The 17,936-nt window shown below is 39.1% G+C and overlaps 1 protein-coding gene across 24 annotated transcripts in view; it reads left to right on the top strand.

The window, feature by feature from the left end:
• DTNA (dystrobrevin alpha) overlaps positions 1–17,936 on the top strand; it is a 355,996-nt gene that overhangs the window by 290,579 nt on the left and 47,481 nt on the right. For 10 of the 24 annotated variants that reach the window (XR_014302908.1, XM_082699565.1, XM_082699546.1 and 7 more), the window contains 4 exons: positions 3,771–3,854; positions 5,569–5,658; positions 13,220–13,297; positions 13,865–13,957. Coding sequence is in view for 23 of the 24 variants with exons in the window: in XM_082699565.1 (XP_082555691.1) it covers positions 3,771–3,854; positions 5,569–5,658; positions 13,220–13,297; positions 13,865–13,957 (345 nt within the window). In the remaining variant the exon portion in view is untranslated. Of the gene's footprint in view, positions 1–3,770; positions 3,855–5,204; positions 5,494–5,568; positions 5,659–13,219; positions 13,298–13,864; positions 13,958–17,936 lie in introns of those variants that run through there. The other 14 variants (XM_082699553.1, XM_082699555.1, XM_082699552.1 and 11 more) reach the window with 4 other exon arrangements.

Raw genomic sequence — 17,936 nt, 5'->3', positions numbered from 1 at the left:
GCAATACACACAGCCTGGAGGCTTACGTTGCTGGCATGGGCTAAGCATCCAAAAAACAAATGTAAGCTAATTCTAGAGAATGTGACTAACTTATTTTTGGAAGTTTTGATCCTAAAAATAAGCCTTAAAAGAAACCAGGGATAAATAAATCTGGGGAGTATCCCAGAGGGCCAGTAGCTTGCAGAAAACGACCTCATACGAGCTGTTCTTACTAAGGTCTCAACAACAGTGTTTCTACCCCCACACACACCCCACCCCGCCAGAGACAATCCCTACGTTGCTAATAAATGAGCAAAGTAACTGAGAGTGTCTCTCCGAGCTCTGCTGTACAGTCACTTCCTACCAGCGCCGCTGGGAGTTTCAGCCCAGAGAGCGCTGTTCCTTCAGAGCTGATGGGTGTGAGGAAACTAGAGGGAGAGATGTGAACAGCCTGACTCTGAGAGTTTTGCAGCAGAACAGAATTAGGATGCTTCCTCCCACTTGGAGACAAAATTAGGAAATGAGACAGTGAAATAAAAGTCAAGTTCGTGGTCAGGCACACTGCGGTATTACATAGCCCAGGGCCTGTACCCAGTCATGCTCTGGCTGGTGGATGTGTGTATTTAACTGGCTAATGAGTAAACAAATTTTTACCTGTCTAGTGGCAATCTGATTTGACATACTATTCACTGGACTCACTGAGGGCACTCTCTACACAATTTGAGTTCCACGCGGAGTTTTGGGATTCCCTTAAAATTCTACACAAATAGGCCTTTCCCTGAGAAAAGTTCCATATATTTAACCAGATTCTCCGAAGAGTCCTCGAATCAAAATAGTGGTCTGTACTCATGGATAATATATTTTTCCAGGGTGAATGTCTTAATTTTAAAATGCAATCTGTGAAAAACATTTAATTGTTGGAATAACATACAGGAAATTCTGCGTGCAGAAGATTCAATCTCTGTTAGACCAGATTTTTTTCCTATTTTTAGTTTTAGACATTTTTCTCTTTCATTTATTGTTAAAATGTTTTTGTTCTGATCAGATAGCCATTTCTTTTTCTTCTGTTTGTTTGTTTGTTTTGATGGGGATAGCTCAGACTTCTAATTTTAAAATATGCCGTTCATGTAGCCATTCTAAATTAGGTATGTAAGGCCACTTAAGTGGTGACATTTTGGTATTTTGGCATTTGTTCTAAGCTGTTGTATTTCTTGTTAATTTTACCATGATTAACAGTCTCTATTGCATTCAATTTCTTGCTGCCAAAAGTGACACTTGGTAAGTAGTTCAGTAGTCCCCTGTGTGCTTATAAAGACGTAATCATAATTATAAGTGGTTATGAGACACAATACAAGTGAGTAACATCAAACTAGTTTAAAACTAATTCTGTCTTAAGCGGAATACTTTCTAGTCACAAGATGAATGCCAGTTTTATAAAAAAAATATCCTCCGTGAGGGCAGCTGGGTGTCTCAGTTGTTAAGCATCTGCCTTTGGCTCAGGTCATGTCACGATCCCGGGGTCCTGGGATCAGGTCCCAATTCAGGCTCCCTGCCCGGTGGGAAACCTGCTTCTCCATCTCCCACTCTCCCTACTTGTATTCCCTCTGTCATTGTCTCGTTCTCTCTGTCAAATAAATAAATAAAAATCTTTTTTAAAAAAGTTCTCTGTGAAGGTCTTGTCCACAAGGAAAATTTTGCAGTCAATCTGTATGACTTTATCTTGTGAAGCTATTTCTTTCTCACAAGAATCAATACATTTAAAATTCCCAGTGTGACCTAGTTATTAGATAAAGTAACGTCCCATTTGATGATGGAGGAAATAAGAACCTCAGTCCCTTTGAAAGTCACCATTTGGTGCCAAGATTAGTCATTCTGTGTCCCAAGTTCAACATCTTCATGATGAACCTTAAACAGGAAGCCATTTACTAAGAAACTGCAATTTCAGCTTGGCAGTGACCAGGTTCTACAGAGTAAATTTACCAGGCTAATTAAAAAGTATTCCAAGTCAACTTGTTTTCTCATTTCCTAGAGCTAGAGCACGGTGGGAAAGTTAAAAAAGACTCAAAAAACCCAGAAATGTTGGTCAAGTTGATGGTTTCAACTTGTTGCAAAGTTAAAAGAAAGCTATTTCATTCTTACTGGTTTTTTTTTTTTTTAAGATTTTATTTGTTTATTTGACAGACAGAGATCCTAAGTAGGCAGAGAGGCAGGCAGAGAGAGGAGGAAGCACACTCCCTGCTGAGCAGAGAGCCCAATGCAGGGCTTGATGCAGGGCTCGATCCCAGGACCCTGAGATCATGACCTGAGCCGAAGGCATAGGCTTAACCCACTGAGCCACCCAGGTGCCCCTCATTCTTACTGTTTTAACATCTGATCTACCTAACTTTTCAAAATTCACAGAGGACATTTGTATAAAATTCGCATCCTGCCTACAAGGTGAAAGTGTTGTGCTCAAGGGAGAATTAGTTTTAAACTAGCCTCACGTGTCAAAGACACATCTTACATAAGTAATGCAAAACACTCAGATAGTTTTCAGAATGTCAGCTGATATGTTTAGACTAGATGAAATAGGCTGCTGTTTCCACCTCCCCCAGGAAATAATGTCTGTAAAAATCTTCGAACACTGTTTAGCACCAAGTACTGGGAACCAAAAGTTTCAATGAATTTTTGCATATTGTGCTGACCTTTTAAAGCCTGTATAGCATCGTTTCCAGTTGCATAAACACACTGGGATAAACAAGTCTACCTTTTTCTCAGGATCTCTGCATTGTGGAATCCAAAAACAACTTTGGTTCCCTAAGGTAGAAACTAAACTGTTAAAACTTTATCTCTTGATCAAGCCAACACAGATTCTGTAGGCTACCATGATTAATGTCTGGCGTCCACAAATTCTGCTTCATCAAACTCCAGTACAGAAGTATAGTGAGAACAAAATTTCCTCTGACTTGGAATGATGCCCTGCCTCATTACCCATATTCTGAACTCTCAATCCCATCTCATGGAACATATTCCAGTGAACCTAATAGAAGACTAAAAACCACTTGGAGATGAGATATGTGTCATAGCTCTGTCATTTTGCCTGAATGAAGACATTAGTGACAGGTACAGGATGACAGGCTAAAATGAAAAATGCAACTGGAAATGACAGATCCCATGCAGTTGGGGTTTAAGGCCATTCACAGTTCTGAGAAATACTGAACACCATTTTCTTTCTCTCGTCATATGAAAGGAAGTTTAGAGGATGCCTTGCATACGTGCCCTATTGTGTAGAACATCCAGATAACAATCCTGGTGTGCTTGACTGCATCTTCGCATAGAACAAGAACAATTCAGGCTCAATATGATTTTTCAACTGGCTCCTTCCAGAGCAGGTGTCTTGAGAAAGAGCCATTGTTATGTGGAGCACAGGAGAAGTTTCTGGAACTTCCGCTTTCTGAGAGGATATAGATTATGCTTATCATCAATTTTTTAGAGGTTCTCCTTTGAGAAGACAGTGGACCTGAGACCACCTCAGAGTCCTTGCTCCATTCAAGAATATGACTCAAGGAAACTTGAAGGCTCAAATCTCATGGATAAACATGCCTGTGGTGTCCAGAGATTTTCCTCCTAATGTTTATTGGACATTCCACATTTTTAAGGAAATGTAACTTCCCAAAACACTTAAAGAATTTCATTGCAAGATATAAAATTTTGTGTTGATTCCAGCCCCTTTCCTGGGAAGGTGGTGGATAGTTTTTAACTTGTGACTTCTATTTGTTTTAACTTTCCCCCCACATTGTCCTTCGTTTTAGGCCGCCCAGACCTGTAACCAGCATGAATGATACCCTCTTCTCCCACTCGGTCCCCTCCTCAGGAAGTCCTTTTATTACCAGGAGGTAAGTTCCAATCTTATTATGAAATAAGCCCTCTCCTTGGTAATAACCCCTGATTCTGTGTTAAGAAAAATATTCCAGTGCAAGCCAGGTGTGGAAGATTATTGTTAGGAACTGGTTTGTAAGTATCTGTCACAGGTTTTCACTTTCATTCTTTTGGATGCTTTTGACGATGGCTGGGATGGCTTTTGGGATGAATATCATTTCTGGAAACTTGAGTTTACAATCTCCCCGCAGTAAGAACATGGGGTGTGTTTAAGTTTTATGATCGACACACCTGTATTCCATGTCGTTGAGAAAGTCACCTTCATAGCACTTGGAATGGCCCCTTTAAGAGAGAGAATTGAAATTTCAAGATGCAATGAGAAATTATTAGGTACATTCTGAAACAGCTTATAAATCTCATCTTATAATTCAGTGAGCTCTGGAGTTCCTGAGGCTAGAGGCTGATGACCAAACTTGGAAGTCTAGTTTTTGTTTAAGTGATTTCAGGGATGGTAAGAAGAACTTCTTAAAAAGGAGAAGGTGTCTCCTATTTTTATACAAAAATCCACCCCCACGTGAGCAAAGAACAGGTGAAGCAAATACTTCTCTTAGTGCTAGCTTGATAAATATGCAGGGTCAAGAGGCTCTCCAAATTGTTTGCTCAAATCTCATGAATAAAGTATCAGTGACTTATTTTATAAATACACAGAGAAGGCTCACAGGAAAGCGGAAACAAAGGTAAGGAAATTTGGAGTGAGTAATGAACATAAGATTTCAAGTGCCTTTCAGCAGAAAACAAAACAAAAACCAACTTCTTGTTTCATAAAAGGAACATAATCGGTCTGCTCCCCCCGGAGAGGTTTCTGAAATACCATTTCCCTCTAGTAGCCTGGTATGTTCAAGTAAGGATTTGCACACAATGAGACTCAGAAAGCTTCTGATTTTTTTTCCCCTAAGTTCCTGTATTTGCCCATCAGCAAGAACATGAGATGAAGATGCCCCCCCTAATTTTAATTAGCATAATAAATAAGACGAGGTGGTTCATGGTGTTGCCTCCCAGTAGATTATGCAAATCTGTAACAAGTGGAAATGCAGAGGCAAAAACTGAACTGCAGAACCTCCAGGTGAAATGACAGGGTCTTGGCCCTCAGTATGTTCTTTTTCCCACTCCTTCGCAGAGCCACCAGCGAGTTCAACCATCTTTCCTACAGTAAAGTCTAGAAGGGACGCGGGCCCATTATCTCTTGCTAGGGAAGATCTGGCATGACGTTGAGAAAGATGTGCTTTTATTAGGAGAGCCTGCATTCTGCAAATGTCAAAGCAGAGCTAGACCCCATCCTTACTGAAGGTCATTTTATATCATTTCAGCTCGGACGGTGCTTATGGTGGATGCGTCTAGATGGATAACATGGCTTCCTCTCTTCTAAAATATTGCTATTATACTTTGAGCTGTTCTGGTTCCTCCAGGGTGCGTGGTACCCATTAACCCAAACTAGGATCATTTCCCTTTTTTCCCCATTTTCAGTCCTTCTGGAATGTTCCCTGTGAACCACAAATATGTTGTTTCAAGTTTGCGGGCCTTGCTATCTCTCACCATGGAGGTTAGCCTCTGATTTCTGTTTCAAGGGTGCTGTTCAATAAAGCTATGTACACTGAACATCTTTCCTCTCTGAGTGGGCCTTGCTCTGTCCATGGAGGGTTTTAACGAGGTCTCATTGTTTGTACCCCTCAGGTTACCTGAGGGGCTAAGTGCATCCAGCCCTGGGGCTGAGGAGCATTCGCTCATAAAGCTGTACGTCAGTCAGCTTGACCACAGCCCACGGTCAGTATCGCTGCTCTGAAACACTAACTGTAGCTCGTAGTGCCGACCATCCCACTCTGTCACTAAAATCCTCTTCTAGTGTGTCTCCGTAGAGATAGCGACATCTTCTGGGGCTTCATGAGATCCCATTGAGAAGTTCAACCAGAGCTGGCCTTCTTGGCTCTTCCCCTCTCTGTTCCGCTTCTATTAGTGACTTTACAGCCTTGTAGTAGTATCTATGAGATCCATACATATGAAAAGTACCAAGCTGGGTCTTCTTCTTTGGAGGAGTCTCTGCTTTAGTAGAATCTGCAAGACCCCAGAAGGTGATTTCATAGATTCTTGAATCAAAGAGCTTCACGGAGTGATTGATCTGTAGCACTAACAGGGTAAGACCAGGACAAGGTCCCGTGGCTGGACCACATTATTGTGGTAAATTACGGACTTGAGAATTTACACCTTACTGTCTCACTGGGCCTGGGCCACTTTTCCCCAAGGTAAGGCAGTCTGATTCCTGTTATAAGAACAATTTCAAAACCAATTCATGCTCTCAGTGCTTAATTTCTGTCACTTGATAATGCTGGTGGTGACCCCCTGTTTATTTCTTAACTGTGTCCATACACAAAGGTTGATGGAAACCTATTGTGCCAAAAGCAGGCAGAAATTAAAGGTCCTGTTCTTCCTACATTTGGAACTGAACCAAAGAAATATGACCTAGAGCTCTGCCCTCCACTCCTGCCCAAACCCAATGGCCCTTTTTAAAAAATCTGATCAAATCGGGGCTCCTGGGTGGCTTAGTCAGTTAAGCGTCTGCCTTCAGCTCAGGTCATGATCCCAGGGTCCTAAGATCGAGCCCCCCTTGGGCTCTCTGCTCAGCAGAGAGTCTGCTTCTCCCTCTCTCCCTTCCCCCAGCTCATTCTCTCTCAAATAAATAAATAAAATCTTTTTTGAAAATTAAAAATAAAAATCACATGAAGCCTAAAACCAACAAGCCAAGATCAGTGTTAAGGCAGCATTGAGAAAGTAGGGAGGTTTGGCATACAGATATTTTATTTAGCTTGAGTTTTGGGTCTTTCGTGTTGTGAGAGATCTTGGAAAGATAAAGCAAAATGAGGATGAATTGAAATCACCGCTCCAGAATCCTCAATACAGACACCGGGCATGACTCACCTAGAGTCCTTTACAAGCATATCACTTTGATCTTCAGAAGGCACTGGGATATATCTTTGAAGTCCTTTGACACCCTAGCAATCTACCTCACACAGATTCACAAGTGTATAACACTGGTTACCATCACCCATCTGTCGCAGCCCTGATCTTATTTCCATTTCTAGCTATGTGCTTGATTCACCTTTCCCTTACTTGAAAGAAAAGAGGGAATTCTCAAAGGCACCCGCCCTTAAACTTCGGAAGTCTTCGTGCATGTGGGTGTGTGGGCCTGTGTGTGCTGTTAGGTACAGTGTAGGTTAAAGGACATAATTCGTGGACTAATTCACTTCACTCGCTTTTGTGATCATGACTATATCTCTAAACCCACATTATTATAAATGCATAAATTTATAGGGAGAAAATGCTGGAGCAATGGAACTCTCTCATTATCACTGGGAAAAGAGCTCCAGGGGCCATTGTGGTGTGGCAGCAACATTATGTACACCTATGAAAGATTGGCTGTCATCATTGCAAAGAGTACTGCAAGGACCCTTCACAACCCTCAGTGAGGTACCCCTGCCCATTGGCTATCTTTGCTGGCATCATGCCCCCTTCGTAAAATCTTAATTATCTTGATACAATCCTTGCCTCATTTATGTGAGAAAATGAAGCAGTCTTATCCCATGTAAAGTAAGATTCTTTAATTATGACCATCGTCTTCACTACCACATTAAGGACATTGCAGAAGTTTAAATGGCTACCTTCTTTTACCCCCAAATTTAGAACCATCTCTTGTAGGTTCACAGATACTTTCACAAATGGAACCTCTAGAGTAGTAACTATTCACAAAAGGAATCACTTTGGCTATTATATATAACATCTAGCCAGATCTTATCACTCTCCCAAATGTCAGAAAATTGCATATGTTTCATGGAGTGTGCCGAACACTGTCTAATGGGCTATTTTCTGGTTTGTTACAGTGCCGTTTGGTTAATAGCTAATACTGTATATGACTCAATAGCACACATTGGGAAGGCACACCACTCATCCCAAATAATCTCCAAATCCTGATTCTTTCCCCTGGAGCAGCATTTATGAGATTTTTATTGGTTGACTGGTTGGTTGGTCGGTTGGTTGATTGGTTTAGATTTTTAACCACAAAAAAGCTAATTCATTGTAATCTTTTTCAGTTTTTTCAAACACTTTGCTTACCCAAAGATTCTTTACCTAACAACCCAGATTTTTAATGAGACTTAAAATATCCAAACTAAATTTTAAGCATTGGTGCTTTGGTAATCAAAAGTAAATAGAAATAAAATTGAGGCACCAAATTCAACCTTGGCTTCTGAAAACCAACATTTTCTCCATGGTTAATTTCTTTCTGAGATTAAAAACCATCCTCTCTTGTCAGGAAAAGAGATAAATTTATAAGTAAACATCATAAAATAGATAAACATATAAATCAACCACCCTGAGGATTTCTTCACTGTTTTCACGCTTTCTGGTTATGTTGTCTGAAATTTCATGAAATTTGAAATAAGTACTCTTTACAGTTAATTCTTTATTCCATGTAGCCCCAGAGTTCCACTAATGAGCTAGTTTTGTTCAAACCTGAGTTAAACTGGTCTTCACTCTCCATTCTGTTTCTTCTACTGAAATATTAGGACATAATTAAAACCCCAGTCACCTCTCTTCTTTACTCAGTAATCTTTATTCTCTTCCTAGAGTTACTTTAGTTATTCTCTGTGCATGCCCTGTAACCAGCAAAGTTTTCTAGATGCTCTCTTGGCAAAAATGTAAGTGACATGGCTTAATGATATCTGGGGAACAACATAGTAAATGTAGTGAATCAAATGTGACCTAAGAATTCTTATTATTTCCTCCACGGTACCCGCTTAAAAGATGGTTCAGCTTTCATGCCAGCCTGAATTGATGACAACTAATTTTCCCACTGAAACACTCAGCTGTTTTTTAGGCCTGTTTGCTGATTTGCATGTGGCAGATAGTCTATGTTTCAGATCTCAGATATTGAAAACTAGAAATAGAAAGGAAAATAGAATTTGTTCAGAAATTATCTCAACTCGTGGACATTTTTTTATTGCTTTTAAATTAGTTAAATTAGTTTAGTGACCTTGTTACTAGCCTGCGTTAGTTATAGTGAGAAGCAATTTAATAAAAAACAGCTTTATTAAGATATAATTGATACATAATTCAGTGAGTTTATTTAAAATAAGTGAGCAGCTCAAAAATTTTTGACATATATAAATAATATATTGTACATACATATATAGACATATGTGAATGAACATATAATATGTTCATGTGTATTATGAACATATTTTCTTAAATGTGAATGCATACAACATGTATGGCTATACACACACATATGTGTGTTTTGTGTTTACATACGTACATGGGAAGCAAAATTTTATTCACAATTAACAGTTAGTTACTTAAGAAGGAAGCCAAACTTACAAGTCATCTGTTACCAGTTCAAACACCGCACGTTTGTCGATTATTTAAGATTAGTAAAAATGAAAATGTGCTTTTAATTTTCCATTATTCAAATATCATTTTCTGTTTAGCCACTGTGATAATAATTATTTTACATTGCATAATTTGTTTACATAATACTGTTGCTCTGTGAGACTCCATCCAGAACTTTTATTTAAATCCTTTATTTTCATGTCTAATAAAAGAAAAAAAAAATTGACCAGCGCTAATATAGTAACACAGCCAAGCAAGAATGGCTTTTAAAACTGTATTTCAGGTTTCAGCAAAAACCAGGGAACATTTGTGATTTTGCTACCTTAGAACACCCAAAAAATCTTTACGCTTAAGCCAAAAATATGACATTAGTTGTCACCTTTCAAAACCAAGGATGAATTTTAAAATCAATAAATATGAGACATTTTGAAATTGCTCTACCATCCCAGAACCCATTGTGTCATTGCATGTCTGTGTATGAAAAAAATCTGGGAAAAGGATGTTTATCTTTATATAAAGTTGCTCTTTTCCAGAGGATTGGTGAGAACATAGAGAAATTTTTAGGAAAAATAAAATCTAAAGGAATATTTCCCATGTCTTTTCTTTCAGCCAAACACATAAGACTTCAAAATTTACCTTGTCATCCCCTCCAGGGTATGACGGTCCCCATGCCTATTCATGTTAGTATGTGTGGAGAGGAATGAACAAATACAATGACAAGGACTGGTGGCAGAGGGGGGGGGGAGCAAGTAAAATAGATGTGTACATATAATTTTAAAGATGGTGACCCTGCTTTTTCTTGGGACTCAGATTAGAAAAAAATGATCACAGGTGGTCTAGAGGAACCCCAAATAGTTCCCGGCTTCAGAGGGTAGAGAAAGAATGCATTTTGATTTTAAAACAGAGCATGTGGAAGAAGGGGAGGATCCTACAGCTGGAGTTATGTGCCAATCGTTGTTGCATTCTGGCACACAGACATTCCAGAAGCATCGCTTCTTGGGAAGAATGTAGGTGCCCATATGCCTGATCCCAAAGCCTGCAACTAATTGGAAATACCACCTAACTTCTCCACACAAATGACCAAGCTATCAAGTGAAAATTTGAACATCTATTGTATTCTATAAAGTATTGTGAGTGTGTTGCTTTGAAGGAATTATAATGAACTACATACATATTGTGACTATCTTCACAAGAACTCAGGAGAAAAGGCTTTCACTTTACTTTCAGTCTTTGAACTCCTTGGAAGCTGCAGAAGAAAATCTAGTCAAGATACTTCACATGAAAATTCTTTATAGACCCAAGTTTTAATTGAAAACTACCTCCCATGTCAACTCTGCAAGTTCTTTATCTATTTCATTTTGATCCACTCTTGTCTTCATCATGAACTTGGCTTCCTCTACACATGGTCATATTTTTGGCTTCCCAGAAATAAATGATGAGGAGAAGAATTGGAGACTATTTCTTAGGAAGTCCAGAAACTATGTGGACAGTGAGTACTAAAAGTCAGAAATGCTCTTGGCACTAGATACTAAGAGCTGTAACTAAATGAAGTAAATAGTATGGTTCTACAAATTCATAAATGAGAGTGTAATTTCCATATTTTCCAAGAACTGATTTTCCCAAGAATTCATGTGGGAGGCAGACGGAACATAAAAGATCTTAAATGATTTCTTCAGACCAACATTGGCAAGGGCTAATGCAAAGGAAATGATAACAAAATGAAAAAAGATGTGTACAGAGAGAATGTCTGCTCCTCTTCCATCTGAAGGAGGAAGGAATTTGGGAAGAAGGAGGAACAAAAAAGAAGAGAAGAGGGAAGACAGGCAAATGGAGTAGGGAAAGGAAAGAGGAGCCCAAAGAATTGGGAGATAAAGAATAAGGCCACCAAAGGAGAATCTGGGCCTCCCTTCCCTTCCTGAAGCCAGAAGGTCTCCTCCAGTGACCCAGAAGCAAAATTAAGTGACACATCACCTTCCACCTATGTGGCTTCTCTGGCATAACTGGTCATGAACACATCCTCCCGGTTGAGGCTCTTGTGTTTCTTTTCTCTGCTAGTCCTTTCTTTCTTCCTGTACATTCAGCACCAGGGGCTGTACCTGCACAACCACTAGGCTTTGGATTTAAGGAATCAAATACCATCACAGTCTCTGTGTTTCAAAGGGTAAAACAAGGCAGGGAAATAGTTAAGTTTGGAGGGAAGAGTTTTTGAAATCTCACACCACTTTTTAAGTGGTTTTGCAGGGATCTGAAATGAATTATATAGTAGGTACATCTATCTTGAGTTAAAAAGAGAGAAGTTGGGAAGGGTGGTAATTGGGCAGCAGAGACTATCGTTACTGGATAATGAATACAGAAGGATGTGCTTCAGAAGGCAAGGTTTGGAATGCTGCTTTGGTGGGATGATAGGAAAATACCAACCATGATGGCTTAAGGTGGCTATTTCATCCTAATGGGCAGCTTCATCATCTTCAAAGGTGAAGATCAGTAGGCTAGAAAAAACCCATTATGTTCACCAAGAACTTGAATTCTCCTTGAACACTAATCATTTCATTTTTAAATTCAGTTTCATTTAGGTGCAGTTGTACTCTTTAAGTAATAGGTGCGTTCCTGCAAAGCCAAGTGAGGTCATACAGTCAACAAACATGAGTGCTACTCTCTACTAGACATTCTCTTTATAAATCAATTTTGATTTTAAGTTTGCCAGAGATCTCACTACTTCCATAACCTCTTAGTATATACAATTATAAAACAAGAATTCTAGTTACGATGTGCATAATTCTAATGTGATACTGGTTTTCACATTTGTATTTTCTTTGTACTTCATGATCTAAGTGAGTGATGCTTCCTAGTAAATCCTTAAAACTTGTTGAAGTTTTTAAGATTTTAACTACTTTAAGTTTTTAAGATTTTAACTACTTTATAAGCCATCTTAATGCATACATAACATTTAGAACCTGTTGAAATGTTGGGAAAGTTTGTGGTAACACTTTGTGATTTCAACCCCAGAAATTAAAGATTTGGTCATCAAAGTCAGAGAGTTAATTTTTGTATTCTCCATGTGAAGGGTGGGAGCGTAGTTTTCAGTCCACCAGCTTTAGAGGGAAAATTATCAACCTACAAAGGAGCAGGCCTCCCTTTAAGCACATTACAAGTCCAATTGTATCCCTAAGGATCAATACCATTCTTCCCAAAGAAGCGTGCTCAGTAGATCCTGGATGGCTTTCGGTTGGCCATACTTTATTAATTATTATTTCTATTTCTTTTGGTCACTTAATAAAACCACATTTTAAACTTTTAAAACTATCATTTAAATTACTAGATGAGTGTTCCTCATAATGAACCTAAAATGATAAGAATTTGCTATATCGATAGGACTCTGTTCATCAGTCATAGACCCAGGGAATATGAATATATATTTATATTTCTCTGAAAGTTTTCTTTGCAGCTTCTCATCAAGGGTCAGGTGACTTGTGCCTGGAGTAGTAAAGCACTTCAAATAGGACCGCAGTCTGTAGGTAATTTTCAAATCTCTCTTCAACTCAGAAAGTTGGAAAATATAGGGAAGACTGGAGAAGTATATTCTTTGAATGGGACCTAAAGGCTGGCAGCACTTAGTGAACTATTGGGCCGATGACATGATAGTCCATAATGAATGTTGAATGAATTTTCATTACGTTCAGGTATATGCAGTCTGTTGCTTATGCAAATAGCGAGGTCAAATCAGGGATCATGGACGCTTGTGTAATTGCACTTATGGTTCTCAGGCCAGGTTTCTGCTCCTAGTTCAACTCTGTGGAAATCTGAAAACATCTGGAACCTTTCAGGGTAACAAGAGAGCCGTCCAAATGGAGCTTGGATCTAGACTCGGGAGTTTCTGTAGCCAGTTCTGTTCTTGAATGCATTGCTGTGTTTATGCTCTTCTTGGCTTTCCCATCTTATTAACTAGCTCTCCTCCCAAGGACAGTGAAGTAGAGCAGAACAAACTGCTGGCTAGGGCTGCTCCGGCTTTTCTGAAGGGCAAAGGGTAAGTTAAAGCCAGAGTGTACTGTAAGCCTGAATTAACTAAACTAAAAATGGAGATTTCCTATGTCAAAAATGCTTTGCGTTTGAAAGACCACCTTTGATTTAGTAAAAGGAGCTCTATTATAACCCCACTAACAGTACCATGTAGTTCATTGGTGTAGACACATCTGTGTTATTCACTTTCTCTGACTTCTTTTTTTTTTTTTTTTAACGACTAAACTTTAGATTTGATTTTCCCAAGGATATTTACTCTCTGCTTGCAACCCAATCGATGTGTCTACTGTACAGATGAATTTCTTGGCTTTAGTGGCTTGAAGAATGCAAATCTGTTTTCTTAAAAGCTACTTTACCTAAATGGAAATTAGTATTTTTTTTTTATTAGTGAAATGGAATTGTGTATTTCGTTGCTTGGATTTTGCTTGGATTTTTTCATAGAACATAACTTAACTTTTCCTCTACCTGCTTGGTTTTCTTAATGCCTTTTCTATCACAACTCACTCCTACCTACTCTGCTTACTTCTGTTCGCCTCTCCTACCAACACCCTTTCTTCCTCCTGCCCTGTTTCAGGATACAGTACAGCCTGAATGTGGCAGACAGGCTAGCTGATGAACATGTTCTCATCGGGTTGTATGTCGACAGGCTCCGGAACAACCCATCATGGTTAGTGCAGGTTTGGCTGCTTCACTGTCATTAGGGAGGGTAACAATCTGATCCCTCGTCAAAAAGTCTCAGCAAAGCGGCAAATGGGTACCACAGGTTTCACTAAGTCATTGTTGAACTGATCCAGTTAAGACGTCTTTCATGATGTTAGTTTGGATACTTCCCATTCATGTACCATGGAATTCATCAGAGCTAAAGGGAAAACTGGTGTAAGGGGAGGCCATGCTCTATATTAGCCTTCAGTGGACGCAGGGCTCTGGGTTCCACCAGTCAGTTCTGTGTCACACGTGCCACGTCAAATTACCACAACACTGATGCAAGAATTTGTCTTATTCCAAGGTCGTGGATGTCTCTGCTGATTGGGAGGACAATGTTCTGTTCGTTTAAGATAGAAGTGAAAAGAGGGAAAGTGATGGGATGGGCTCATAGTATGGAAATCATTTCCTTAATGATAATGGTGGGAAAAATTGTCTTTCAGTTCTTCTCCGACTTACCAGTATTTCTGGAGAACCATCCTCATAAAGCCTGCTTTCAAGTGGGAGAATATGCAGAGCTTACGTCCAAATGTGTGTCAAATGTGTAAATTCTGATAGCCCTGCATATTTGGATAAAGACATTCATACAGTTTTTCTCTATTTTAATTGCAACCTAGGAGATTCCTCCCAATGGTTGTAGTTACTTAGTTTTGATAGTAAACATACACTTGCAAATTGAATGAAAATAAGTGGACAGACTATGTATTTATCATATGTTTCAGTCTAGTTTTGACTCCTGTGTTTAAAAATGTGTTTAGCAAACCAGTTCCTTGGAAATATTTGAATTTTGCTTAATAACTCTTTCTCTGAACTAAGGGCTAATGTTTTGTTTTGTTTTGTTGTTTTGTTTTGTTTTGTCTGCCATTATAAATATTAAGTGAGTCTATGGGTTAAATTGCCTTTAAAATAGCCTGCCTCCTTCCCTCTACTATTTCACAAAAAGCATCCCTGAAACATGTGATGGCCACTACCCAGTCCTCATCTCCTTCATCACTTGGTATTGTTAGCCACCTCTTTGTTTCTAGAACTCTCCTCCCTGGACTGTTTCCTGCTCCTGATGAATAGAACTATTCTTTAAAAATTAGTACATGAGATGATTTTAGGTGATACATCGATGAACATCTATTAGTAGTTACATATTTATCTTAATTTGTATTTTTAAAAAATATAACTAGCACACTAGTTTCATTGTGTACTTTATGCTACACCTCACGAAGATAAAAATAAAAAGCTCTCTTCAGCTGACCCCACCTCTTTGTTCCAAGTTGCCAAATTTGTAGATCCAAAAGTTCCACTTCTTTGTTACCTCTCAGCCTCTCAAAACTGTAAGAGAGAAGATTGATTGCTTTTAATCTTATTCCCAATGAGTTTGGATCCCCAATGTTATATGGCAGCTGAAACAACAGAACTAAATACTAAATTACACCCCCACACACAAAAAAATGTATTGACATTCCTCAAAGAAGAGTATTATTGTTACAGATTCAATCATGTCTGAAGGCAAAGCCATGGTCTCATACTGGGTCCTCTCCCCGCTAATTCTGAACATACTCCAGTTACTTCTCCCACTCTTCTTTGACCTTTTCTTAATTAAATTTGTAACAAAGAAGTCTCCAAAGAGAAAAGCTCCCAGTTCATTGCTATTAGTCATTTTCCCTACTCAAGTGATTGATCATATTGGCTTGATGGTCACTTAAGACAGTAAAACTGTCTCCACAGAGACTCTTCACATCTACTTGATGAAAGCTAGAGGTGATATTTATTTTGAAAACAAAGCAGAATTTAAGACTGATCAAAAAAGTAAGCTCCTTGTTAAGAGGTGCTACCCTCCAAATTTCTGTATGCTTTTTTCTGTCCTTAGAAATTTCCAACTTCTCTTCTGAATTTTTCATTTTTCTTCTCTTTCCTCTGTATTGAATTAGATACTAGCAATTCCCCACACCGCCCATGATTATGGAAGTGAGGTAGTGATCTCTCACCTTCTCTGTCATCTTAATAGCTAATAATGCTTCACCGTCCTTCAACTCTGGTGAGAATGAAAGGGTAATATTCATAAAAACTACCATTTTTCAAAGCACATACCTCCTGCGAAGCACTGTGTAAAAACTTTATTTACATAACTTCCCCTAGTCCTTAGAGTAAACCCATAGAGTAAATGCATTCTTCCCCATTTTATAGATAAATAAAAGTATCAATTTACAGAGTTTAATGACTCTCCCATAGTCACATAGCTATGAAACAGTAGATCACAGACTCAGCCATTATCTGTTGGATCCCAAGCTCCTAATCATGCCACATTGCCTATTATAACACCTACATAAACACATGTTCCCCCCCAGAAAGATTTTCTAGAATCTCTTTAGACACTACTCCCCACTGCATCTAGCCCACTGCATACCTGTTTCCTGAAATTGCAAATCCTACTACAAGTAGGCAGAGAGGCAGGCAGAGGGAGGAAGGGAAGCAGGGTCCCCGCTGAGCAGAGAGCCCGATGCGGCTCGATCCCAGGACCCTGGGATCATGACCTGAGCTGAAGGCAGCGGCTTAACCCACTGAGCCACCCAGGTGCCCTGCAAATCCTACTACATTATTTTTATTTCATTTTAACAGATATTTGAGTGCATACTACTAATAGGAATGGTGGTTGTTAAAGTTATCATTTCTGTATTTAGTCTACGCATTGTGGTTTTCCATTTTAATTACAATCTTCGAAATAGCAAGAATTTTGCCTTCAGTCTCCTGTATTTCATCATGGCAGCCAGAATATGAATAATAAATGTTACATTTATGAAGTTCTTCAAAAACGACAGAGCCCTTTCTTCCACATTATTTGCTCACCAAAGCTCTATAAGTTTGGATGTTATTAATTCTATTTCACTGATAAGAAAATGTTAGACACGTGAAGAGACTTATCCAAGGTCACATGCTATCAAGTGCTTGCACTCAAGTCTTCTGACACCGGGTCCCATCTGTTTCCCACCCCATTCCGCAGGCTCCCTGTCTTTACACCCTTCATGAGATGGTCTACAAACAGGAACCTAATAGCTGTTCTTAATTAAAATACTTGTTTTGTAATTATTCATATATGCTCCTGATTAAGTCTGTGTGGGAGCCTTTTCCCCATATTAATTACTTAATACAATGGGAAACTGACTCATTTGTAAATAGTCTACTGATAAATTAGAGAAACACTTCTGTGTCCTTGCTGGTTCTGATGTCAAATAAGTCACATCAACTCACTGTAGCTCAAGGGAGAATTCCTGCTGTCTTCCTAATTCAGTGAAGTTTTAAAAGCCTTAATGGTTTTCAACCATCTTCTCCAATGAGGGAGAGGGGTTATTGAAATGTAATGTGATGAGGGCTTTTTCTGCCTGTCCCGAAAGTACAAGCACTGGCCTTGTTAGAAGTTTATAGGGACTGATTGGGGCAGGCAGACTAAAAAGATGGGAAACCAGCCTGGAACTTCTAACTGTACCCATAATTATATCCTTGATACTTGCCATATTCATAAGCTTCTGGCATATGGCTTTCAGCTCTGAAAAGACCCCCTTATAAGGGAGTATAAGGGAGAGAAGGAGTGCAGTTGAAGGTTCTTGTCCATTCTTTGATGTCATGATCAATTCCTGTCACTTAGTTATTAGACCCCTGATCACATAGAAATAGGTTAAAATTTGTTTTTCTTATGTTTTCCTCAAGTATAGGAAATTACATATTTGACCCATTTCTAGGTTTCATGAGGTCTAAATTTTTATTGGCTTGCCTGCTTAAAACCCTTTAATAGATTCCCGCTTCACTTGGTTTAAAACCCAGACTTCATCAGGCCTACAAGCCTGTGTCCAAACAGCCCTTGCCCTGTCCTATCTCAGTCCCAGTCTCGTGGGTTTCTTCCACTTAATCCCAATGCTTAGCAGCATCCACTTTAATCAGTCCTAAAAACAGTTCCT

The sequence above is a fragment of the Mustela nivalis genome (assembly GCF_964662115.1).
Source record: "Mustela nivalis genome assembly, chromosome: 14".
Lineage (NCBI taxonomy): Eukaryota > Metazoa > Chordata > Mammalia > Carnivora > Mustelidae > Mustela > Mustela nivalis.
This window is presented reverse-complemented; position numbering and strand designations above follow the sequence as displayed.